This window comes from Ostrea edulis, chromosome 1 (assembly GCF_947568905.1).
Source record: "Ostrea edulis chromosome 1, xbOstEdul1.1, whole genome shotgun sequence".
In the NCBI taxonomy this organism is placed as follows: domain Eukaryota; kingdom Metazoa; phylum Mollusca; class Bivalvia; order Ostreida; family Ostreidae; genus Ostrea; species Ostrea edulis.
Window position 1 is genome coordinate 22,098,099 of NC_079164.1, and position 26,994 is coordinate 22,125,092.

At 35.3% G+C, this 26,994-nt stretch overlaps 1 protein-coding gene across 2 annotated transcripts in view; it reads left to right on the forward strand.

Moving 5' to 3' along the window:
* LOC125663683 (mediator of RNA polymerase II transcription subunit 13-like) overlaps nucleotides 1-26,994 on the forward strand; it is a 34,279-nt gene that overhangs the window by 1,497 nt on the left and 5,788 nt on the right. For both annotated transcript variants that reach the window (XM_048896009.2, XM_048896010.2), the window contains exons 4-25: nucleotides 69-152; nucleotides 547-692; nucleotides 925-1,092; nucleotides 5,190-5,505; nucleotides 7,003-7,089; nucleotides 10,210-10,893; nucleotides 11,146-11,368; nucleotides 12,966-13,020; nucleotides 13,173-13,300; nucleotides 13,861-13,954; nucleotides 15,897-16,054; nucleotides 17,057-17,220; nucleotides 18,096-18,823; nucleotides 20,763-20,888; nucleotides 21,397-21,567; nucleotides 23,232-23,329; nucleotides 23,455-23,707; nucleotides 23,856-23,915; nucleotides 24,017-24,178; nucleotides 24,380-24,789; nucleotides 26,444-26,673; nucleotides 26,766-26,908. In XM_048896009.2, coding sequence (XP_048751966.2) covers nucleotides 69-152; nucleotides 547-692; nucleotides 925-1,092; nucleotides 5,190-5,505; nucleotides 7,003-7,089; nucleotides 10,210-10,893; nucleotides 11,146-11,368; nucleotides 12,966-13,020; nucleotides 13,173-13,300; nucleotides 13,861-13,954; nucleotides 15,897-16,054; nucleotides 17,057-17,220; nucleotides 18,096-18,823; nucleotides 20,763-20,888; nucleotides 21,397-21,567; nucleotides 23,232-23,329; nucleotides 23,455-23,707; nucleotides 23,856-23,915; nucleotides 24,017-24,178; nucleotides 24,380-24,789; nucleotides 26,444-26,673; nucleotides 26,766-26,908 — 4,688 coding nt within the window. The remainder of the gene's footprint in view (nucleotides 1-68; nucleotides 153-546; nucleotides 693-924; nucleotides 1,093-5,189; nucleotides 5,506-7,002; nucleotides 7,090-10,209; nucleotides 10,894-11,145; nucleotides 11,369-12,965; nucleotides 13,021-13,172; nucleotides 13,301-13,860; nucleotides 13,955-15,896; nucleotides 16,055-17,056; nucleotides 17,221-18,095; nucleotides 18,824-20,762; nucleotides 20,889-21,396; nucleotides 21,568-23,231; nucleotides 23,330-23,454; nucleotides 23,708-23,855; nucleotides 23,916-24,016; nucleotides 24,179-24,379; nucleotides 24,790-26,443; nucleotides 26,674-26,765; nucleotides 26,909-26,994) is intronic.

A 26,994-nucleotide genomic window follows, 5' to 3' on the forward strand; every position in this document is an offset into this window, starting at 1 on the left:
CCACGCAAACTTCCTCAATCTGCTTTGCCATGCTAGGGACTCTTTAAATTTTTATATTTATGTTGTAGATGCCTTCTTCATAGAGGATTTGTGAGAATCGGGAAATGGTTTGTCCAACCTCATGATGTTAATCTTAGTGGACCAGAAAGGAGGTTGGTCATGCACAAGAAAGAAAATATGCCAATTAAAATATCTAAATAATTTTTCATCACAGATATGTATATATATGTGATATTTTTCAAAAAAGAAATTAGCAGAAATTACCTTAAACCATCTCTCTTCCTTTTTTGATGACTTTTTTTTTTTTGAAGAGTTGCCAATGGACAAGGTGTTCATGACATGTATTATTGGCAAGTGAGCCATCATACATTATGTGTAAGAAAATGACTAGTTGGCAATGACAACAAATACCTGAGCAAGGGCTGTTAATGAATATTTTACGGATGTGAATAAGAGAACAGCTAGAGGTGTCTAATTTACACATACATGCATTTTTTTGGTACAGAAAATGTTTATAATAAAGATAACGTGCATTTTCTCTTTTAGTACACACTTATCCTTCTGTTTCAACTTCTTCCTACATGGAGAGAGTTCTGTGTGTGCAAGTATAGAAGTGAAGCAGCACCCCCCTGTTTGGCGATTGACAAATAATCACCTATCATTGGCACAGGAAAACCCAGCATGTTTACAAGGTAATATAGAATTCCAGCATCTCAGTCCATTTTTTCTCTATGAATAATATTAACCTGCAAGATGCTGTGATTTTTCTAGCATGATCATGTATTTCTCAACGACAACCAAAATATCTGTAGGTGTACACACTGAATGAACTGTAATCCACAGTACACGCAGAAAGGGACATACTTGATGATTTTAAGTTTTACCTTCATTGGAAAAAAAGTATGGGATTGTCTTATGTTTTAGTAATACTGGTGCCATATGGGTTGTGTGGTTCCTTGACGGGGAATACATACAGGGAGACCGACCAGTCATCTAGTAAGATAATGGAAGAATGGAGCCAGTTTTATCCTATTGATAAAAGTGATGGAATTGATGTTGGTAAAATGCCACCACTGGTAGAGGTCATTGTTGGTGAGTAAAATAATTCAGTCTGCAATTTTCTGTGCTTCGTGGTTGTGTAGAATTTCTCCACAGTTTTAACCGTAATATTTTCGAATTTTATACAGAAATGTTTTAAGGGGGTACTCTACATCTTCATAATGGCTGACTTCCTTTTAAATCAGAAATATTTGCCTATTCATTTAAAAAATCATTGCCTAGCTAGTAGGTTAGCACATCAACTGCTGAACTGTAGATCGCGGGTTCGAGTCCAGCAGGGGTTTTAAATTTTTCTCAGATTGCTATCAACTAAAACTGCATTTTTTGACTAAATAAAGTAGATTTGAAAGTTTTCAATTTCAAAATATTGTTGTACATATCCTCCACTTTTTACCCACATAAAATTTCTCTGGTGTAGCATACCTCCTTAGATAAGAAAAGATGCCTACAAATTTAGGGGTTAGGCCACACAAGATTTCTCAAAAACAGATGAGGGAGGGAGGCTCTTTATTTTTATTAACAATAAAATAGCAGTGTCTGAAATTAACCATAGACTGAGTAACCATAGACTGAGTATGTCAAATGACACCGGTCTCTGCCAATTGTAATTGAGATAGACCAAATTGTATATGCCAATTTTCTAGGTTTAAAGCAATAGTTATCCCATATGGACCACTGCAGTTGGCTTTGTGGCCGCCCCAAGCCACCTCCCTTGAAATTTACCCGGACAAAAATAAAATAAACACCAGCTGTCAATCACATTGGGGACAATAGATCAAGCCCTGACTGACTGATTCGACCAAGCGTGTCAACTGGGCACCCGAGCTCGGATGTATTTATAGCATTTATATTATAGCAATACTGCAGGCGTATCCACCCCTTTCATCTACCGCAAAAATAAGGTCGCAGTATTTTTCTGGGTTTTTTTTTTTCTTTCTTTAAATATGAGTCGATAATTTCCTGAACTAAAGATTCAAATATTAGAAATATACCAGTTGCAGTCAAATCGTATCTTGGAGAAAATGTCAAAAACTGTATAGGGCCTACTACTGGCCATATAAATGAGCAGTGATTCAAGATTTATTGATTAGCTTCTGATGGATGGAATTTAGGATCTAGAAAAATAAAAAGTTCCCATAGTTTCGTGCATATAGTTGTAAATGTAATACCTTTTCAAGCATAATTTAAGGAACGTCTGGATTGCCTCTGTCAGTCGTGTGTTGACCCCAAGAACAACATTTCTGATGATCTGATCAACCCCAATAAAAAAAACGGCAAGAAATGCTGGCTAACGTCCTCAAACTAATTTTGGTCGCTTCAATGAAATATATAATAATTTCAAATCAAATAAAAACTATTTACATTTTCATTCTTATTTCTAAACGATGGATTCAGTTGGCAGATATTCAATATATTTTTTTGTACTTTCCATGTATTTCGTTGTGTATAGCAATTAGCACCTAGGTAGACCCTGGCCACTCCAGGTAAAGAACGTCCGTCTTGATTTGGTCCAGGAACTGTATGATCATGAATTGGGTCTTTAAAGGCAGGGCTGTCACAGCATATTTTGGTATAGGGACCGGGTCCCTTGATACTGGGAACATTAGCGTCAATTGAAAAGTGTTACACGAAACAAACACTTCACTGTAGCATAACAAAACTCTTGAAACTTGAGTTAAATGTTAAGAACATAACTATGATATTTTTTTAAAATCAAAACTCAGTGTACATGTTTTATACTAGCGTTATTAAAGGGACTGGTTCACGATTTTCCCCAAAATATTCTTTTTCACTTTTTATTATCTAAATCTACTGTCTAATGTGTTTAAAAGATTTCGCATAAAAATTAAGGTTTTACATTATCACAGAAGCTCATTTTTAGAGAGTTTATTATTTGTTTTGTAAACAAAGATTGCGGTGTGTTATTGTTTACGAAATTTTCAAAAGAAATGGATATCGATGTAAGTTTTATTATATCTTTCACTTTTCAAGCATTTTGGGGTTAAAATGTGTCATCTAAAAGTTAAAATCTGTTACTATGCAAAATTAAGATGCTTTATATTTCACTTGTTTGTTTGTATACATAAAAAGACACAAAAATAACACAGATTTGAGGCTAAAATATGGCTTTTATTCTTGCACTTAGAAGGTAAAAATTTTGGCTGTCAACATTCAATGAGTTATATTTTTAATGTTTAACATTAAGAATGAAAAATATTTTTTCAAAAATCTTGAACCAGTCCCTTTAAACAAAGTTTCCAAGGACAATGTGCTTTATCATCAGGATCATTCAAACACTCCATATTACACGCATCTTGATCATTTAGATGTAAACAAACGACGTTTGTGTTTTTCGTGTTTCTTTAAGTTTATTAAATAAAGGAACATTTCTTGAGCTTGAAGGCTTGTTGAATTGGGAATTTGGGGGGGGGGGGGGGGGGGGAAAGACACTTTTTTGGATTGGGAATGGGGCCGAATATCAAACCCAATCAGTGATTTTTGTTGGGGGCCAAAATGCCACCAATATTTTGGCTGTTTCCCCTCACAAAAATTAGCTATTTTTTCCCAATTATATATATATTTTTCCCAATTTCTAATCTAGGGAAATTAGGCCATTTAAAAAAAAAATGGTTACCGTATATTGCTGACAAAGAGTAAATACGTTTTTTTCTTCAGTTTTATTCTCCAAACCACTGCACATGCAAAAGGTTTTGTAAAGAATATGTAAAACAATGGAGGCATCCATAAAAGCAGTTATGCAGCGAAGTATATAGTTTCCAGATACACATTAAGCCATATATGTTGACACTTTCAGTTTGACCGCCATCATATGTAGGGTCAGGCTAATAACAGGAAGTGGCCAACAGTATAGGGTTTTACTACAATCCGAAAAAAACAAACAGGAGAGACATTCTGGAAACTTGATTATTAATATAATATACAAGATTATGGGTACAAATGCTGGTGAATTAATCATTTATTATTTTCATTATGATATTAGTCAATAAGTATTTCTTAGAGAAAGTAAATAATATTTATACAAGGTGTGACTTCCAATGCATATTTAATGTTAAATAATGATTTATTTTATGATTTTAAATCAAATCTGAAATAAACCTCAAACAAAAAAAATGTTATTTGATTATTTTATGCATCTTTACCATTTTAGTTTTCTATGAATGATTTTTCCCAATTTGAGGAAAATGTCGCTAATTTTTCCCAACTCAAAAGGAGGGGTGGTAGTTTGCAAAACCAAAAAAAAGTCACTGTCAATTCTTGTAGATTGACGGTCCTGTAAGGGTAGAAATGACATTAAGATAAATGTAGACAATCATTATTCCCGTTCACTATGTAGTATTATGTTTTAACTGGGTGACACAAGGCAGATCTACAAAAATTGGATACGGGGTCATGCCATATTGAATGGAAAAGCAATTCCATAAGACCTTTGCTGATAATGTAATGCTTGGATTATGGGCATCTATATGCCTCTGTCCATTATCTCTTTCATAGTTACTTTATATCTGAACAGTTTTTCAACAAAAAGCTTTCATATTATATACAAAGGTAGTTGATCATTAAAGAAAGACACTTGGGTATTTTTTTATCGTGAGGACAAGTTAAGGTCAAGATTACAGCAGACCGTCTTGCTAAGTTTGCTACACTACACTTAGAGCTTTTACATTTATACAAATGTAGTTGATACTGCAGTTTGACTTAAGTTAAAGAAATTTTTTTTTCGTTGGATGGAGGTATACCACACACACACACACCCCACCCCACCCCCACCCCACCCACCCCAAAAAAGACGTAAAACTGCATCATTGTATGTAGCACTACCACTAATTTGTCAACCAATGAAAAAGCATTTAACATGTGAAATTAAATGATATGGATATGAAGATCTTGGAAATTATTATATTACAAATATGAATGAATTCTATGTGATTAGCACTAGTAGATGTAATATATGAATTAAGTTCTTGGTGGGGCCCTTTCTGACTAAGTCAATATTCTAGTTCATTCAATATTTTTTTGAAATTAACACTTGCCACAAATTCTATCATCTTGATAAGCAAGACATGCAATACAATGATATATTTGTTAGAGGTGTACATATGTATTTGCAGCTGGTGTAAGGATGAAGTACCCATCCTGTTTTGTATTACTCTCTGAAATGGAAGATGCTCCAACGCGTGCACCAAATCCGAGTATCCATCGTCCAAGTGTGGCCCCAGGAGGCTTATTAACTCCACCTACCTCACCAGCAGCTGCTGTTCTTATCCCAGGGACTGATGCTGGGGGAAAGATCCAGTGTGCACCATACACTGGAGCTCACACGGATGTCAACGCAGATCTAATGGCTAAGTCAGCCAAAGCATTTAGCGCCAGAGTCACAGAAAAGGTTACTCAAGATAGTCTCATTACTGCAGGCATTGCAAAAAGGTAAGACACTGCTTTTATTGTTTTCTTAAACTAATGAATTTATGAAAGGAAATATTGTATGTTTGGAAATTTATGATATAATGTATTTTGCTGAATGCACACACCCTTTTTGGTCTGAAAAGTGGGGTGGGGTGTTATGAGATATTTGCTTTATTTACACATTTTGGGTACCACATTTTCAACAATTTTGCATTCCTGCAATAATTTTTTAGAAATTGCTTTTTGTAAGGCTATGTCTGTGGATCAAATGATATTGCAGTATGATGAAATCACCTGGGGGGGGGGGGGGGGGGAAATGTGGTTAAAAAACCTATATTGGTATATAATACTCACAGGGGCTGACATATCCCATTGCCCAATGCTTGTGGCAAGTGGATTTTCTGGTGGAGCTAGTGGATTTTTAATAACCACTTGTCCTCGAACATGTGACTTAAAAAATCCAAATCTACAATGGGACTGAATTCGCAAGTAAATCACAGTATGAGTTATCTTCTGTTATGTATTTAACTGGTAAAATATGCGAACCAGTTTAATCTGTGTCGTTGCAAGTCTCCTGCAATACAAATCTTACCACTAGTTTTAAGTGCAATTTTCAACACTAATTGGTAGACAAATTGGCGACAGAAGGCTGACGATGGGGATTGGTTGTATTTATTAAAAAAAAAAAAAAAAAAAATTTAACGTCCTGCACCAGAATTTTTCACTCATATGGAGACATCACCATTGCTGGTGAATGGGCTGCAAAATACACATGGGTATGAACTAAGATGCTACACGCCAAATGAAAAGAATGCTGTTGTGAAGTGTTGCAGTTCCCTCAACTTCAAGACATCAAGAATTTTCAAAAATGAAATTTATTTTTGTACATTAACATTCTACTTTCATAACAATTGGTAAATATATTGAAGGCAGACACATCACAAATGTGAATTTATATTAACATGATTAAGTGGATGCACATTTTTTTTAGAATTTGAGAAATTGAATCCCATCAAACCAGTGAGGCTCACAGGAATTATATTATGCTGAATGTGAAATGGCCACAAAATATAAACGAATGACATAAACTAGGTTGTTTTATTTCATAATTTGTGGTAGGTAGGGCAAGTAAAATTGCAGGTAGGGCAGGTGAATTTTGGTCATTTAAAAATCTATTTGTCAGCCCCTGAATACGCACCTCTTTCTCACAAAATAAATTCAAGGAAAAAATTTGCATATTCAGCAAAATATTGTACATACATGTATGTAGATTTACTGTAATTTACAAGAAGTCTTAAGCAAAGCTTTTTATGTACATATATCTTGTGTATCACATTAAATTTTATTGCAAAAACAACCATCACAGTAAGATGCCTTGAATTTGCATTATCTAATATAAATGCAAGAACATGCCAAGATTTCGTCATTCACAATAAATACATGCTCTGTGGAGTGATAATTGGTTTATGATGAAAAAAAATTCAATAAAGATTGGTAACCAGAAATTATGATTTACAGGTCCATGGAAACTATCAGTGATGAGGCAGCAGTGGGGGTTTGGAATTTCAACGATCCTTCTGTCAAAACAACTTGTAATTGTGCTAGGTAAGAGGGAATAGTTAATATAAAGCTAAACCTTTTGTTTACAGTGCCAGAAAGAAAGAAAAATAAGTATACAATACATACAGTGATGCAACGATTCACTGCGATGTATCAAAAACCAAACTGGCAGATAATTGATTCTCAATTTACAACTATTAAGCAAATTCGGTTCTGTCAATATGTTATCTATTTACTTCCTTTAACTTGTCAACGATGCCTCTGATTGGCTAGAAACCCTCCAATCAACACTAAGGTCACTAAAACAAACAAGATAGAGGGGCATGACCTGAAGAACCACTGAGCCAGAAAAGTTTGTTCAAATGAAGAGCCATTCCCCCTTCAAAGGGGAGATAATCACAAAAATAGGGTGAGGTCATACAAGAATATTCTTCTCAAGAACCATTGGGCCAGAAAGGCTGAAATTTACATGAAAGCTTCTTGACATAGTGAAGATTTAAGTTTGATAAAATCATAACCCCACCCCCAGGGGTAGGGTGGGGCTACAATATGGGATCACAGATTTATATGCGAATGTATAGGTAAAATCTTTAAAAGTCTTCTTGATAACCACTAGACCATAAGAATGGAGATTTACCCAAAAGCTTCCTGGTATAAAATAGATTCAAGTTTGTTTAGCATGGCCCCAAGAGGTAGGATGGGGCCACAATATGGGGATAATATTTTTACATAGAAATATCTAGGGAAAATCTTTAAAAATCTTCTCAATAACCACCAAGCAAGAAAAGTTTACATTTGCATGAACGCTTCCTGACATAGTGCAGATTCAAGTTTGTTAAAACCATGGTCCGCAGGGGTACGGTTGGGCCACAATAGGGGATCAAAGTTTTACATTTAAATATACAAGTAAACTTCAGTATCTTGAACATCGATATGTCAAATACCACGGATGTCTCGAAGTGAGTCAACGGTCCCGGTCATTTTTATTATATTCATGATTTTTTTTTTTTTTTTTTTTTTTTTTTTTTAAACAGTATTTCGAACACGAAAATTTTTGAATACCTGGCATATCTCAAAGTAGATTTACTGTCCCAAGTGCTAAAAACACATGCGTTATCTCGAATTCCATGCAGTTTCTCGCTCCATTGACTTCACACCTGAAGTACACAATCATTCCGTTATGCTAATTTTATGGTCTGTTGGAGGTTTCTGTTAGGTCTAGCACCGGCTTCATGGAACCATTGCCGATAATCATGCCTTATTAGCCCCAAGCTGTTAATTTGGGAGCTTTATCTAATGATGGAGATGGGGTGTTTAGAGGTGATCATGAAATGCACACTTATACGTAAGATGACACAATAATTCAACAAGCAGCTTGAGGATGAGTACTGAAATAGGAATTTGATATTGTCGTAATACACATTAAACATGCTATTACAAGTCAAAGTAAACACTAAACACATCAAAGTGATATAGAAATCAAGAATTAATCAATAATAGACCTTATATTTTTGTTTTAATATCAGCACTAATATTCAAAATCATCAGTATCTGACAAGCAATATGTAACGAAGGACCCGGTATCCAACCCGGGGGATAGTTGGATTATCTGGCAGTGGTATAAAAAGGAATCTTAAAGTTCATACAATCGAAACAAAGTTCCATGCTATAACAGAAGTAAAAAAAGGCACAGGATCCAAGGCAGTGGTATTTCCCATTTCCATCTTCATCATTATTACAGTGATCGGTTTATCATTTACAAAGCGTAACATAAATCCGGGTTCAGAAAATTACTGAACTGAACGTGATAACTAATTATCGCTATGATAAACGACAGAAATTTGTAAAATGTAAGTGTTGCAGTATCAAACAAAGTAATTGATATACATGCAAATGCAAACATATTTTAAAAAATGCTTAACTTCAAACTAAAACTTTTACCGCTTTTAAAAGGTGTGTTTATTTAAGTGTCAAATAAAACATGCAACATAAAACATTACACAGTATTGGTGTCAAATTCATTAACTTCGATTCCTCGAACCCTCGGATATCTCGGAAGTTTTTCTTTGGTTCTAACAAGTTCGAGATATTGAAGTTTACCTGCATAGGGAAAATCTTTAAAAATGTTCTTCTTAAGAAGCATTGGGCCAGAGAAGTTTAAATTTACATGAAAGCTTTCTGACTTGGTGCAGATTCAAGTTTGTAAAAATCATGGCCCCCTGGGGTAGGTTAGGGCCACAATAAGGATCAAAGTTTTACATGCGAATATGTAGGGAAAATCTTTAAATATGGGCCAAGGTGACTCTTAACATTTCAAAATGAAAGACAGTATTTCATATAACAAATATGATTAATCTGATGATCCATACTTTTCTTTTTCCACTTCTAATAATCATTGGATTTTTATTCTGGAGTGGATCAGGCAAAGTTTGAATTCTAATAGTTAGAACCAAAAATGATGTTACTCATTCCTTTTGGAATTAGTTCTCTATACCGTTATTTACTCTGTCGATCCTCGCACAGCTTTGATGGTTTTTTTCCACCCCCACTAAAGAGAAACAAGCATTGCCAACAAAGCCAGGAACAGGGTACACATCTGATGTGAAGATATATATTATACATAAATTTATCAATGTTGAAACTGAAGGAACTGCTATCCACAGTGAAACTAGGGAACTGTCCATGTAGTCACTTAATTCTCTGATGACATGTGATGGGTCTCGAGGCAAAATATGATGCATAAAGTGATTCATGATTTAGAGAGCATGAAAAGAGTCATTTTAATATTTAAGCTTCTTGAAATAGTATAGACTAAGAGATGATATTCTTTTTTACTTTTGAATGTCAATTATATTTTGTACACCCAAAATAATTATAAATTGATATATACTTTAAAAACAAAAAATTACATCCAATCAGAATTAATCACAATATGACCACACCAAAAAAATCATACTTGATTTAAAGGCAATGAAAGTTAGATACTGTAAATCGCTGTGTATTCGCATGAACTATATTTTCACATAAATTTGCTAAGCTGCCCTGACACAAAAATGAATCTTGCTAATGATAAAGTCTCTTGCAAAATATGTGTTATTTACAGTATTTTTATTGTTTTATTTGACATTATTTGTGTATATAAAGTGTTGCATCTTGCTCTTGTAGACACAGAGGTTCTAAAAACAAACTCAGCCAACAAATAAAGAATAGCATACCTCCTGTTGGGAAGAAGGGAGAAAAACCTGATAAACTTGAGCGCCAGCAATCACGTCTGTCAAGAGGTGCTGTTCCATTCCATCGTCGGCACTTGATGGGGGAGGATGCAGCACAAAATGACGTGCCGTTAGTCCTGTCTGGGCCAGTTCCCTCATTCAATTCTCCACCAGGGAATGCTTTACTTCCACAACTAAACAATTCTTCTGAAACAAATGGGGGTGCAACTGCAAGTGTAGAAGCTTCACCAGCAGAGATGTCTCCTCTTAATGGACCTCAGTCCCCACCAGACCCTACCATGCCCAAACTAAGTCCTCATCCACCTATAGATGCAGGAACTGAGAATAAGACCATCAAAACATCAGCTGAAGCTCCACTACAAAATAATACTCCAAGTGAGTTTCTTAAACCTGCCAATGCATCTACACCAAAAGTGGCAGAAAATATTCCATCGCCTCTGTCGTGGCCCGGGCAACAGAGCGAGGCTAAGACAGCCAGTATTAACAACTGGATCAAGTCCTCTCAGCCCCAGCCGGAGGTGCTGGGTATAAAGCGACCAATACTACCATCCAAAGATACTGATGAGGATGAACTAGTCACAAAATCTCTCTATGATTATCATTTAATTCACTCCTGGTAAGTCCTTCATACAAATACAGTATGTTACATAGACAGCATGTTAAAAGATAATGCCTGCAAAATTTAGAATTGTTTGATTTGTTATAATGTGAACACTATTGAAAAATTCAATTTGATTTTAAGTGGTAGACATTCACCAAGAAAATTTCATGAACTGAATGAACATATTGTCCATTAAAGGAATCAATTCATGTAAAATTTAACTGAGAGAAAGCATGTTATTATATATTGGATGAACTGTTTGACCAGGTCGGAATACCCAATCAAGAGAGCTCGTGTGGAGAGGTCAAGTTCTATTGTGGAGGTTGGGCCAGAATCCCCAAGTCTTCCAATGAATTATATATCACAAAAACATAAAGTAAAACAGCCAGACCCCTATGATTTCAATGATGATGAGCAATCTATCAATCCAGCCACCGTATCAAAACGAATGTTCCGCTCAAGTCGAGATGACTTCCTCAATAAGAGAATGGTATGTGCACTATACGTTATAATTTGTTGTCAATTTACACTAGTTGTATTTGCAGAGATGCCAACTACCCTGGTTTTAATGAGTTTCTCCAGCTGTTACTTTCAAAATCTAATTTCTGATTATTGTTTTTTCCCATACTGCCAGAAGAGAAAATCGTGATTATTTCAGAAACTTCCATTCCCATTCCTTAACTGTACCGTTTCTAAGCTTTAGTTAGGTAGAAAATAAAGTGGCGGAGACCCCCACTCTGACGGAGAAACAGAAGATTCTTCACTGTCCAAAGTTTATAGCAGAATATGCTGATTTTTCCAATATTCACAAAATGTAAACAGTTTGTAGCTCATATACAAGTGTTTCACATGGAAGGAAATATGATTTTTACAAAAACACACGACGGGGAAAAAGCACACCACTGACTTTGCATACTTTAGAATATAAACACTAAAATTACTGGTCTATTTTCAAAAAACTGACGACTTCGTAGTGATAAGAGGTGTAGTTATGTTTACAATTTATTGTTGAAAGTGATTTGCCAACAGCTGTGGCTAATCATACTGGAAAAATTTTCTTTTGAATGTTCTTTATTCATACTGCAAAGAAGTATGGGTTTTAGGGGACTAAAACTACTGTGGTTTTACATACCTTTGCAAAAATAGGGAGAGGGGTTCAACATTTTTGCAACAAAGTCCGTTGGGAAGACAGAATGGACAGAGTTTGGACACTCATAGGAGAACTTTGAAATACCTTTGGAGGTCTGAAATATGGGCAATTGGTCCAAATCATGCTTACCATTTTGGCAATTTATCATTCCAGCAGGGAATGTTAGAGAATTTTGGTGTTGTTACAAAGGATAAAGCAAAATAATGACCAAGCATGAATAGCAAAACAAAATTCTATCATAACACATAAAACTTTATATCAAATATGCAAGTATATTCTCTTGATTTATCTTTACCTCATGAGTTGTTGAAAAAGTACAGAGGTGCCTACATCACATGATGCCCACCTGGTACCTGCTTATGTTCAGGTGTTATTGATGTTGTAAATATTGAGGATGACGACTGATTTATCACTGGCTAATATTTCTAAATAGATTTGCTGTATAGGGGGGAAATAAATCGTGGTGGAACTTTTCACTATATTCTAGGTTTAGACAAATCCGCGAATTTAAGAAACCGCTAATATTTTTATTATTGTTTGTGTTTTAAAAAGGGGAAGTGGGCTTATAGTGATTCGAACCCGCGAATGTAAAAAATGAAAAACCGGAAAAATTACAACCCGTGAAATTATTCCCCTATACAGTATATCAAAATTTGCTATTGATATCTTTTAACAGTAAAAATGACATAATACATTTTATCTCAAGTCGCCAGAAGGAGACATATCTGGTACAGGAACAGTAACTTTGATTGGTTACTTATCCTGGATTAGCAAGTTAATATGTAAGCTCTGAGCACTGCCCATAACCCCAGGTAACTCCTCCAAATCATTGTAAAGGGTTGGTATCTCTGTATTTAAAAGAATGTATTGTGATTAGAATTTGGATTCCAGTTCTAACTACAGATTGTTTACATGCATTATTTCCTGGTACCTCTAGGATGACGACATGAAGATGGTGGATTTTGGAGATCCCTTTTCAGTTGAAATACCAGGTAAGAAAAATGGAGATGGTTTTTGAAAGTTGAAAGTAGTTTGTGTTTGAAGTTCATATTTGAAGAATTTTCTTAGTGGTTAAATTCTAATTTTATACATTTCAAAGCACTGAAATTAATGTTGTTAAATGAAGAAAATTGGTGTGTTTCAGACTCTACATCATCTCCACCAGAAACTCCTAGTGCACCCAGAAATCTGATTCACACGAGTGATCTAAAGCCAAGCTATGATGATCTAGCTCACATCTTTGATTCTGATGATTCAGATAGAGATGATGGTGTAAGTACTATGATAAGTGCACCATTAATAGGGAATCTCCGTCAAGCGACCGTCTTTTCATGCGCCCGCCACAAAGTGGTCAGGGCATATAGTTTTACCATTTTCCGACCTTCCAAGACACCCAGTTTTCCTGACTTTTTTTCTAAACGCCTTGAGATTTTGAATATGCAGGGGTATATTGATGAGTTACAGATCGAGTTTGAGTTTTGTTCCGGTTCATTGATTTTTGATGGAGTTGTGCCCCTTTAATTTAGAAAAATTACTGTTGTGACCAGTTTTCCAGTCTTTTTCCTAAATGCCTTGAGATATTGAACTGATTTATTTGTATGCTGTTAAAACCTAAAGAATTGTTGTTGAGTTCTCCATTGCACTAAATGCAGGTAACATACAATCGGAATACCACATTCAATGACATACTTAAATAGATTTCCAACATTTGATGTGGACACACATCTATTTAACAGAGGAGTCCATGTTTTTAAGATTTTCTATTAATGCATATTTAATAGCTTTGTATTGAACACCATCATAATGATATGCATATTGGATACAATTTTCAGTTTGGTGACCATGGCCAAATGGTGGACAAATTAGATGATGGTACCACTAAGTTCATAATGGGCAATGCAATGACAGTTACGGATGGAGCAATATGTAAGTTCATGAAATTGATCGTGTTTGCATTTCAACACATCCAAATTTCACATTGTACGTTACACTTAGATGTAAAGAACAGGTAATATAGAGGGTATGAAATGTAGGACTTCTCTTTTTAGCTCACCTGAGCTGAAAGCTCAAATTTTATGAGCTTTTCTGATCACCCGTCGTCTCTAAACTTTTCACATTTTCTCCAGAACCACTCAGCCAATTTCAACCAAACTTGTGCAAAAGCATTCTTGGGTGAAGAGCTTTCAAGTTTGTCCAAATGTAGGGTCATGCCCCCTTCAAAGGGGAGATAATCACCAAAAATGGGTGTAGTAATTTTAAAATCTTTTCAAGAATCACTGGACCAGAAGAGCTGAAATTTACATGAAAGCTTCCTGACAGTTCAGATTCAAGTTTGTTGAAACCATGACCCTCAGGGGTAGGTTGGGGTCACAATAGGGTATGAAGTTTTACATGCGAATATATAGGGAAATCTTTAAAAATCTTCCAGGGTTTTTTTAAGGTCTTGATTTCAAAGGTTTGGGCCTTTCCAATTGGGGAAAAATGGCGAAATTTGCTTAAAATTTGGAAAATTGTTCCATTCAAAGAAGTAGGGAGAAAACCAAACTAGAGTACATTAAGGTAGTTAACTACCACTACACTAAAGCTTATACTCTGTATGACACCACGTCACAAGATGGTGATTTAAATGTTTTGTGAAATTATTTGTATCGATCTCTTTGTTTGTCTATCATCATACCTCAGTGGTTAAAGCATTGGGCTGGTGAACTGCAGATCTCGAGTTCAAATCCCCCAGAGTCTTTTGTTCATATGTGTTGAAATAATTTTTTTTGAAAATCATGTTTTATCCAAATTTGTATATTTTTTGCCATTTTGGCATATATACTTATTGTATATCATCAAATCTTTTATAATTAAATCAATCCGTACTGATTTGAGAAACTATTTCTGGATGTAGTGAGCCACCTTAAGGTATAATTGGACTCCTTCTGACTTTCAATTTGGTCAAAGCTTACCTCTTTCAAATAAGCAGAAGCCAAAATATTAGGTTCACTTAACAATTTTGAAGCAAAAATTGTAATCTATGGGCTTGTTAAGAAGATATATGAATAATAAGGCTACCCTGCTTTGATTTGTTTTCATTGTTTGGGAATTTCAAAGCAAAAATTGTGAAAAATACCTGCTTTTTAGCATTGGGAATGGGGCCCTATTTCGGCCCCCTACAGACCCTTTTAAAAAATCCCTGTCTTCTTAAGAACCACTGGTTCAGGAATGTACAAATTTACATGAAAGCTTCCTGACATAGTGCAAATTCAAGGTTGTTAAAATCATGGCCCCCAGGGGTAGGGTGGAGCCACAATAAGGTATCAAAGTTTTACAAACAAATATATAAGGAAAATCTTCTCAAAAACTATTGAGCCAGAGAAATTTACATGAAAGCTTCCTGACATTGTGTTAACATCACGACCCCCGAGGGTATGGTGAGGCCACAATAGGGTATCAAAGTTTTACATAAAAATATATATGAAAAATCTTTTAAAATTCTTCTTTTCAAGAACCACTGGGCCAGAAAAGTTTACATTTACATGAAAACTTCCTGACATAGTGCAGATTCAAGTTTGTGAAATTCATTGCCCCTGGGGGTAGGTTGGGGTCACAATATGTATCAAAAGTTTTCCATGTGAATATAAATAGGAAAAATATTTAAATATGGGGCAATGTGAGCAATGTGGCCCATGGGCCTCTTGTGCTCTCTCTCTCTCTCTCTCTCTCTCTCTCTCTCTCTCTCTCTCTCTCTCTCTCTCTCTCTCTCTCTCTCTCCACCACACCCCTCCCCTTCCTCCTTGCTTTGGACTGAATAAAATTATTTTGATGTTGAATCCCCACTCTGTGTGCTAAAAAATGGATATTTCTCTTTTTTATGTTTCAGCTGTCTCAGAACTTTCTAAAATGTATCCCACACCTCCTTCAAACAATGCCTCTTCTGACAGATCCCCAGGACCCCATGATATCATGGACAACCATATCCCAGAGAAACCAGTCATCAAGACCGAATTTATTCCCACTATAAAGGAAGATTTCTTCAGGGTATGCTAGCAATTTTTGCTATATGTATATACATGGATATGTAAATAGTATGCTGAGTTAAGAAATAGCAATGCTACAGAATAACTTGTTTTCCTGGGGTCGGAGCGATAGGTTCATAATAGCATAATTTGTTCATAGAATTACTGCGAAACTTCGAAATTGATCTTTTGGGTAAAGAATCCATGAATTATGATAAGGTGTTGTGCCATTAGCCTGTTGCTTATTATGATGTCATACCCATGTTTGCTTTTGGATTATTGTGTGCATTATATGCGAAAACTTTTTTAAAGACTCTGTTAGTAAATTTTCATACTTCCATCTCAACCTCAATCCAACTTTTTTTATTACTTATTTGAAAAGCATGATGAGTGATTTATATGTAAAAACTTTATGTATCATGGGCTGTGGTGATATAAATATTTGATGTTATCAATGTTGACTGTAAAAGACTGCTATATGTAATATGCTTGTTTTCACCAAAATCACAAACTTGGTTCAGGTGCCTTTTACTTTTATAAGATGACTCAATGGACCAAAATTAAGATATGTATGATAGATTGCAGTCTTTTTCTTGGTCTATACCATTATGTTGTATATTAAGAATTCAATGCAATGTGATTGTTCAAGATGTTTAGAATCATGAGGGCAGAATTATGTCTTCCATGAGCCTTCTCCATTTCATGGTTATAGGATGGAAAAGGCCATACTATTGAGTTTTGGTATTTGGTTGAAGATGTGTCTTTTTTTCTTTCTTTTTTTTACTGTTGGCAGAGGATTTCATTTCATGGATTAAAAATTTTTAGTAACATTGAAAATTTGTGATTTTATAGTACAGTTGATGGCTATAAGAATGAAATGTTGTTTTTTACTTGTTAGGATTTGTGATTTTATAGTACAGTTGGTGGCTATGAGAATGAAATGTTGTTTTTTACTTGTTAGGATTTGTGATTTTATAGTACAGTTGATGGCTATAAGAATGAAATCTTGTTGTTTACTTGTTAGGATTTGCCTGCTGTGTACAAGTCTGCAGAACAAGCGGACTTTCTCAGCTCTGATAAATACTCACCAATAGCACTACAGAGCAGCAAGATGTCTCCTGTCACTCGCCCACCAGAGTACAAGGCATCCTGGCAGTTTTCTAATTTTGAGAAACCTATGCCTCAAAGGTAAATTATGTAGATATTTCTGAAATGCTGTGGTAATATCATTTTAAGAAGAATCATGTGTAAGTACAAGTGATGTTAAGATCAGGTGCATAGAATAACCGGAATGAATCTGTTTACTAAAATGGGGGACAAAATGACCAGAATGGCACCTATATTTTTAATTCAAGTAATATATGCATTTGAAATGATGTAAATATTTGGAGTTATTATGATTTAGCATTGATTTTGATATAAAGGAATTAGGAATTCGGTTGAATTTCCTCTGATGACTACAAAATCTATCTCTAGTTTTCAAATATAAAAAATTTAGGCTTCTTGATTTACTATCCTCTAGTCTAACTTTAGGACAATAGTATTTTTAGTGATCCCAAGCTTAATTGCAATAAAGATACAAAGCTACTGATATGTTACCCAAAGTATTCCAAGTATTGAGTTCTTAAGAGAAAACAAATTTTGATTTTCGATCTGGTTTCATCATACTTTGGAAATTTTAGGTGTCGTATTTGGAAAAACACCTGTTTATCAGCATTTGAAATGGGGTCAAAATTTTATCCTTTACACAACAACACAAAGTAGGGTTTGGTTTTTTTACTCTGAAAATACTAGTGGGGAGGGAGCGTGACTGACAAAAATTTAGAATGGTCTGCAAATTTGCACACCGAAATGACAGAGTTTTTCTCAAGTTTTGGAAACTGTAGTTAATGATTTACACATCTTGACTAAACATAGTAGCACAAAGTTTTTGTAGTTTATGGTTTCAGAGAATTTTTGACACCAGAAAAGCTGTCTCCTCATTTATATTATAGATAGGAAGAAGCAGGGTTATTTTATTTCACATAAATGTAACTTTCAATCATTTTGCCATTGTTTTGCAGCAATTATACAAATATACCGTCCATAGAAAACATACCGAGCATGTCATCACGAATGCCATCAAGTACAGTAGAAAATTCACCCGCCACATTCCTGAACAATAGTGTTGGACAACAAAGGACTCCAATGAGTAATTATAATGAACTCCAGTCTCCAGCATCAAATGCATCTTCATATCTCAACAAGACATTGAATTCTATTGACAACCAAGGAACAAATCATCAAATTCCGGAAGTTCACAGTCTCATTGTAAATGTTTTCTTGATGGATTCTAGGTTGAATTTGTTCCGTGATGTGAATTTTGACAGTTGCAATATCTGTGTGTGTAACATGAACATTAAGGGTGCAGACACAGAAATATATCTACCGGATTCATCGGGGGAATCTGCCACTCGCTGTGTATGTGGATTTAGTGCTATTGTGAATAGACGATTTGGGCATAATTCTGGGTTATTTTATGAGGATGAAGTGGATATTACGGGTATAAGAAATGATAGATATGAAGGACGGAAACCCAGTTTGTTGGCCGTTGAGTATCAGAAAGACAATGGCAAACTGTCCGAGTATTCAGACTGGCCCCACGAGATTCTAAATCTACTTATCAGCCAGTTCTCCATTCCTTATCCTTCAGCTTCTACAATACAACATATACTTAGACTCAGCATGATGAACACTACATCCGGGTATGCAGAAGCTGCTTCTTCTCTGTTGGATATTTTACAGCTTCAAGGTGAGGAAATATAAATAGGCAGTTAATAGCTCGCCCGAGAAGGCTCTTGTTAATAGCTCGCCCGAGAAGGCTCTTCTTAATAGCTCGCCCAAGAAGGCTTTTTCTGATTCAGTCATGTTGGTCGTCTTTCTGTCTAGTGTAAAAAAAAAAAAAAAAAAAAAAAAAAAATTACATTTTCTTCTCGAAAGCACTGAGCGAGTTTCAACCATTTCCGCCTATTAGGCAAATCCTGAATAAAAAAATATATACTATGGCAGATGCAGACCTATGCATCCAAAACCACCGTTCTTTGTATGAGTAAAAATTCCTGCCGATTCTGAATGCCAAGTACGCATCCTGATAACAGTTTGTAGGTGCAAGAATGTAGAAATTGTGGTCAAAGAACAAGAACACAATTGTGCGCACATGTTTTCGTCATGCGCGACTCTAAGAACGAGAACAGCAGTCACGAATGCACCTCTAGACTTTGAGATCGTGTCAAATAAATTGCACAGGTTTTCCCCCAATTTGTTATTTTGATAGTCATTCCAGTCAGTCATCTTGTCACAGTCAATTCTAGTCGTGATACAGAGACACCGCTATATAGTATATACTATATGTGACATGTCATGAGACTTTGGGTCCAAATGAGGTAATTGCATAATAGAGAAATAATGTCACAAACATCGTATATATTGTTCAGCACATTTTTTCTTCTTCATATTTTGGTTTATCAAGGTTTAAGAAAAAATATTTATTATACATAGTACTTACAAGTACCTAAATTCAGAACTTTGAATTTTTAGCCTCAGAAGAGAAGATATTTGCACGTTTGTAGATATATGACATAGGGCTGGGACAATTCAGGGTTAGCTCGATTCGGTTCAATTTCGATTTAGAACAGCACGGTTCGGTTATTTTTGATTCGGTTCATGTTAGGTCCAATTTATCTAATGACACCACAAAAATTAACAATTTTGATGAGTAGCATATTTGATTTTATTATATTCACGTTATATAACTATATGTCGTCATTTGTAAACATCATATCTATTCATAATGGCATTTTATAAATTTGATAGAAAAAAGAAAACACTGACAGTCTATCAAAATTTGTTATATTAATGTGCTGCATAAGTTTTGGATTATTAAACAAATCTATAGTGAATCTAAAATGTATATGATATTGTTTTCATTGATATGCAAAAATTCAACAATTCTATCAATTGAGAGTCTTTGAAAATCTCTCCTTTATTGATTTACTTCCCTTATATTAACTGTCAAATCTGTTTCATTACCTACGATGTTGATTTCACTCCACCACTGACAGAAATGCTATATGTCATGTAAAGATAAACTGCAATGATCTTACGGACCATATTCTGTTGGTATCTGAGTGGTGAAAATGCTAATTCTCAACACAGTAGTGATTTAAATTTCTGTTGCATAAAAAACCACGTTTTCAACATCACTCGGATGCCATATTTGTTGTTATGGTGTAAGTAAAATCTAAACCGAACCAAAATCCGGAATTTGTAATCGGTGCATCGAATCGAATGGTATGAATCGCGGTGCACCGAAATTTTCAGTGGACCGCACAGCCCTAATATGACGGGAATTATTGGCCCTTACAAAAGTGAAAGTAAAAGACTTTTTTCTCCCTTTAAAAAAAGACATACTTTGTGATTTTGTAAATGTTGTTCTAAATAGGAATGTGAAAGATCAAATGTAAGAACTTCAGAGTGAGTCAATCGAGCCGTACAGTCGAGTGTCTGTACTCTGCACTATTCCATCATAGATTGTATACAACAAAGAAAAAACGAACCGTGGTTTTTTTTTCCTGCACGATATTCGCAGCATGGAACTATATATATTTGAGAGTGATGGTAGTTGTGGGGATGATTAATTATGATTAATATATATATATATAATGAATGATTCTATTTTTATTTGTTTACAGATGGCAATGATATCACTTACATGGCATTGGATCTCGGACGGCAGGCAATGGAACATTGTTCTCCAAACAAGCTTGATGATCCCAGTCTAAAGTCCACATGCCTACACAAGTGGCAGTTTCTGCAAGGTATTGTTATAAATCTCCTGCACAGTCACTGATCCAATTGTATTAAGTAGATACGCTCAGTGTAGTGTTGTGGGAAACGTGCCATTAGAATCAGTTATGACCAACAGAAATAATAAATACACTGCAGTTGATGACCTCTCTGTAGAGGTATGTCTTTCTGCAACTTGATTGAATGTTTTGGTTATTGTAGATAAATACCTGCAAATTATTGGATAAAATTGATATCCCTAAAATACGAAAATCTTTCCAATTAGATTAGGGCAGACAAAACAAGTCACAGCTAGAGATTGCTATTATAAATTTCAAACTGTAGAGCATTTTTAAATACATTAAAAAATTATTCACAGCAATGATTTTTTTTGTTTTGAAAGATGGTAAAAGGTCATTTCAAATATTTTTCTATTTTATCTAAATGTGACTTTCTTGATGCCAGATTGAAAGTATAAAGGATTTCTTCAGCTGTGGTTTTATGTCATCATTTTATAGTGTACTCAATCTTGTGTTACAGGTGCTAGTCGAATACCTCAAAATTCTCAAGACTCTGTACAAGTCTTGAAATCTCTTCAACCCATTCTCCAAGATGCCATACAGAATAAACGAAGTATTCCTCTATGGGAACATAAATACAAACTGTCAGGACCACTTACTTGGAAAGAATTTCATCAACTTGCTGGGAGAGGTAAGCTGAACTTAGATAAAATATTTGCAAGTGCAGTTTCAAATAAAGTAATATTTATCGGTAGTTTGTATATTTTTAAGTATTGTCAAATCACTTACTTTCATGTAGTCAGATTTTCATGGTTTAACCTAAGAAACAACAGATCAATCAGTCTAAGTTAGAGGCTTTAAATGGATATTTTTTCCCAATATCTTATCTAAAAATTGCAAGTTAAGTGTTCTTGGCGTGTAGAAATACATGTACAGTAAAACACAGTACAGCAAACACACTTTATAATGAATTTATACTTACAATAAAACATGGTTACAGCGAACACACTTTATAATGAATTTATACTTACAGCATTGTGATCTTTATTCCCTGAGGTTTTTAAACAGATTATGAACTTACTGAATATGACAAATTGCTTATATATCATGTTTATGACAAATCAAAATTGTTCATCCCAAGCACTTTGCTTTAAGCATGTTTTACTGTAAATTAAAAAATTAAGTGAATTGCGCATTTTCAAGATCAGCTTCATCTATTTTCTTCATTATACTGTCACAGCTGGGGAGTGTTGTATATGTTGTCACATGTTTTAGTAACCTTAATTGCCATTAATAATGTGTCTGATGAATTCTTTTATCACATGATAAATAATTATCCCATTAGATATATTTATTAATGATTCAGCGTACATAGTTGATACTGACTATCAATGAAAAGAAATTTCAAATTTAATAGCATCTGGATTTAGAACTCATTGCTAAAATAATGAGTGCTAAGTGTATAATATAACAATATGAATGATAAAGTTTAGTTCATTTCATTGTACTTAAAACATTGTAATGTAAAAGCTCATACCAGAATTTCCTGTTTTCCCACATTTTCAACTGTTTTTCACATGGCATTGTTTTATAAGATACAATTTAACTAATGTAGGTCACCAAGATATGAATATATTGATGCTATTTTTGTTGGTGAAGAGTCTTCATTGCTTAAAACAGACTGACAGACTGGTAGTAGGACAACAAATTGTAGGTTACTGTAGGGGTTCTCTCCCCTCTAAATATCAACTTTGTAACACAGACTCTTCATTATAAATATCAAACCAAATTACTGACCTTGTTAACATTAGAAAAATCAAAACTCAAATGACTACTATCTAAACCACCACTCCTAAAACTAATACTGAGTGGTTTAGGCTAGGATTGTGTCATGCATCTAATTCCGGGTGTTAGAGAATTGTAAGATCTAATACTGAGTTGTTTAGGCTAGGATTGTGTCATGCATCTAATTCCGGGTGTTAGAGAATTGTAAGATCTAATACTGAGTTGTTTAGGCTAGGAGTCATGCATCTAATTCCGGGTGTTAGAGAATTGTAAGATCTAATACTGAGTTGTTTAGGCTAGGAGTCATGCATCTAATTCCGGGTGTTAGAGAATAGTAAGATCTAATACTGAGTTGTTTAGGCTAGGATTGTGTCATGCATCTAATTCCGGGTGTTAGAGAATAGTAAGATCTAATACTGAGTTGTTTAGGCTAGGATTGTGTCATGCATCTAATTCCGGGTGTTAGAGAATTGTAAGATCTAATACTGAATTGTTTAGGCTAGGATTGTGTCATGCATCTAATTCCGGGTGTTAGAGAATTGTAAGAAATTTGTGCTTGTATTTATGTAGGCTCTGACGAGAACTCGACCCCTCAGCCTATTCCTTCCTTCCTAGCCGGGTTTGATGGAGACTGGTTGTCCTTGTCCCCATACTCTCTCAGGTTTTGGGTAAGTTGCTTCAATTTTCTGAAACAGAATGAATTTCTCATTTCTTGGTAAAGCATGTGCATTTTGTTATAATGTTTCATTATTGGCTTTAGTGGTACAGTGTATATTTCTTTCTGACCTTTCAGGATAAACAGTTTTTGGAACCATATGGGAAACCTCGTGATATCGCTTACATCGTCTTGGCTCCAGATAATGATTATATCATCAATGCAATTATATTATTCTTCAAAGAATTAAGTAATGTATATGAACTGTCTCGCATGGGAAGACATTCACCAGTATCTCTGAAGCTTCGGGATGGAATCATGAGAGTGGGTAAAAAGATAGCAGAAAAATTCTCAGCCGAGGAACATCCAGATGACTGGTTTAAATTCATTGGTAAGTGAATGTATCACTAATCAACAGCTATTCTGTAAACATTCCGACAAGATTTTCTAGTCTAAAATGTGATTTTGATGTCGTATTTGAAGTATTAAGTGCATTTGTACATTGGAATCTACTAAAGTGATTTGACTTCTAATTTTAGGGAACTCCAGTGTAGCAAGCAAGTTGCGCTTGTATTCCCAAGTGTGCCGCTCCTTCTTAGGTAACTATAAATCTCACTGTGGTGATGCGTGTGGTGTGTTTGAGATATGAATTACTCTGCAGAAAGGGCAATAACTTATAATGCTGATTACTGTTTTACAGCACCACTTTTGGCACAACAGAGTTTGGACCAGTCAGTATTTGAACCATTATCAAATAACAGACCCGGTTACAAACCAACTGAGAGCAAACCCGATGTTAACCTTACTGATCACAATTCATTCAGTATGCCAGCCCCACAAACTCACATGGCTGAAGACAAAGGTATGCATTATTCTCTGTGTCTATAATCAAGAAACAAATCTGACCATCTACAACTGTGCATCCTTGATGATAGATTAAAATGTGTAGGTTGTTATTTGATTTTTACATTGTGACAATTCAATTTAGTATCTGTATAACTGGTTTACCATTATGACAGAATGGTTAAAAATTGTTTTCATGCTGTTGTTCCATAATTTATAGAAAACTTGGAGTCATCTGCAAATGCACGAGACAGCTTGTACTTGGATTCTGAGCAGAGTACAAATCAGGATTGTCCAGCTTTAATGGTGTATTTAATTGATTCCTTCACTTACGGTTCTGACTGGGACCCCAGTGTTGAGAGACTTACCAAAGTTGGACTACTCAAGTGCTACCATCAATTGGTGAGATCTCTACCTGAAAACCTTCAACAGAATATTAGTCTTCAGATCATTCCCCTCAGTACCATTCTGGAGAGCACAGAGAAGGGCAGTAACATGCACACTCTGCAGTCCATATCATTCTCCGTTTTCTCCATGTGTCGTTGGAATCTCGCTCACACCATCACTGGAAGACATCTTACTGGATTTGGACCTGCTGCAGCTGGAGAAATTTTTCTCAGGAAAAAGGAGGTATGTGTGTGTGTAATTTGTTAGGGCTATTCCAGAAATAAATACATGGGGGGGGGGGGGGGGGTCGGGAGGCACCTTTTGTATATACCAAGCACCCATAAAAAAAATTACCCCATGACCCATCAAATTGATAAACTCATTTTACAATGACCCATCTAATTTAAAAAAAAAACTAACCAGACCCACCACAAAAATATTTTTAAAAATGAAAACGGTACAAATCTCGAGAGGTTCTCGGGATAAATATTCTAGTCAATGACGCGGTAATGCCTGTGCGACATTGTATCACAGTAGTTCTGAAGAAACGATGTCACATCAACAATCAAAGGCATCTATGGCGGGAATGTTGGAAAGATTGGGAGTCCAAACGATGCTATTATCATGAAATGGGTATGGATATGTTTTTCCACGAATCGTTCGTCTTCTAATGGAGCCCGCGCCCGGAGGCCCCTATATCACCATCACACTGACTGATAAATATAACACATCGGTACCCTCATATAAATCAACTAAGGTTTGCCTATTTTTATTAGAAAACGGAATACCTATTAGTTTCAAAATATTCCCAAAATCGATGCACTGTAAACTGTAATAATCTACAGAACAGAGTTCGCCGCCATCACGTCCAAAGGGACCCTACTAAATGCGCCTCTAATTTGAAGAGAGCCGTAAAGGAAAGTTATGCGCTGCAAAGAGCGACAACTCGAATAGTTCTATGTTACTTCCGATTTCGAAAGCAGCATTTCGAAAGCACGTTTTCAATTTTCCTTTGTAACCAACACGACAAGAGCGACAATAAAAATATTCTGAAAACTCAACACCCACGTGGCACAAAATAAAACAATAGAAACTACCCACTACCCATAATAAATATTTTTTGAACAGTCCAACCACAGACCAAATAAAATATGAAAAAATACTACCACCCACACAAAAAAATATCATTTGCCGCCCGACCCCCCCATTTGATCATTTCTGGAACAGCCCTTATTATAAAAGCAAACTTTTCATGCTTTTTTCAAAGTAATGTTACTTCTTTCAGAGAAATCAGAATTGCTGATTGGCCACTGTGGTTCCGTAGTTCAAAGTGGTAAAGAAAGCTTAACTTTTTCAGGACAATGTATTAACAATCCCTTCAATGTTTCTCTGGTAGGCTAGAAGTGTTACTTTCCGGAGGAATTGAAATTCCAAAATGACAACCCTGACTTGCTTGCTACAAGTGGAATAAAATTCTACAGAATGACATGCTTGTAAATGGCAGAGCTGTTTATTTCATCAGCACTTAAAGCTATATGTGCCGTAATCTTTGGATATTATCATAGGAATAAAAAACTTGTTTTATATCAAGCTATATAAGTTATAAACTGATTCAGCAAACAATACATGTCTTCTGCTTACGATTACAGATGTTATGACCTATTAAAGCGATGAGTTTTCACATGTTTGGCTTGACAGACTCTTCATTTTATATTCTTAATTCATGTGTATAATATTTTATGTTTGACTTGGATGAGTGTTGTACCCTATAGGTGTCTCAAGTCATAGCACCATGTACTGATAAAAAGCCTGATGATTCATGGTGAGAACAATATTAGACTCTCTCCTTAGAAATGTCATTTAGATTTGCATGTACAATGATTGATTCTACCAATAGGCTGACAAGGCAGGTGGCATTAAGCTGTACAGTCCACCCTTTGTGTTGGCCCCCACCAAGGACACCCAGACAATACTGGCAGAATCATGTGGGGAAAAGCTTGAGAGAAGTTTTGTGCTTTTCTGTGCCTACTGTTTGTCAGAGGACCAGCGTTTTCTTCTAGCAGCGTGTACAGATGAGCGAGGAGAAATGATGGAAACCTGCTCCATTAATATAGAGATTCCTAACAGGTAAACCTTAAATGTATATTTCATAAACATGAACAAGCACAGTCATTTGTGAAAATATATGCCACTAATTTGAACTCAAATTTTATTTGCAGGAGCAGAAGAAAGAAAGCATCTGCTAGAAAAATTGGGCTGCAGAAACTGTGGGACTTTTTGCTTGGAGTTGTGTCTCTGTCATCTGGACCATGTCGACTTGTTATTGGTCGCTTTGGAAGGATAGGTCATGGAGAAATGAAAGGCAAGTCCTGAAATTATAAGACGCTCTTAGTGATACATATGTAGGTCTTGCACATACATGAACATGTATGCAAATTTCAATTAATT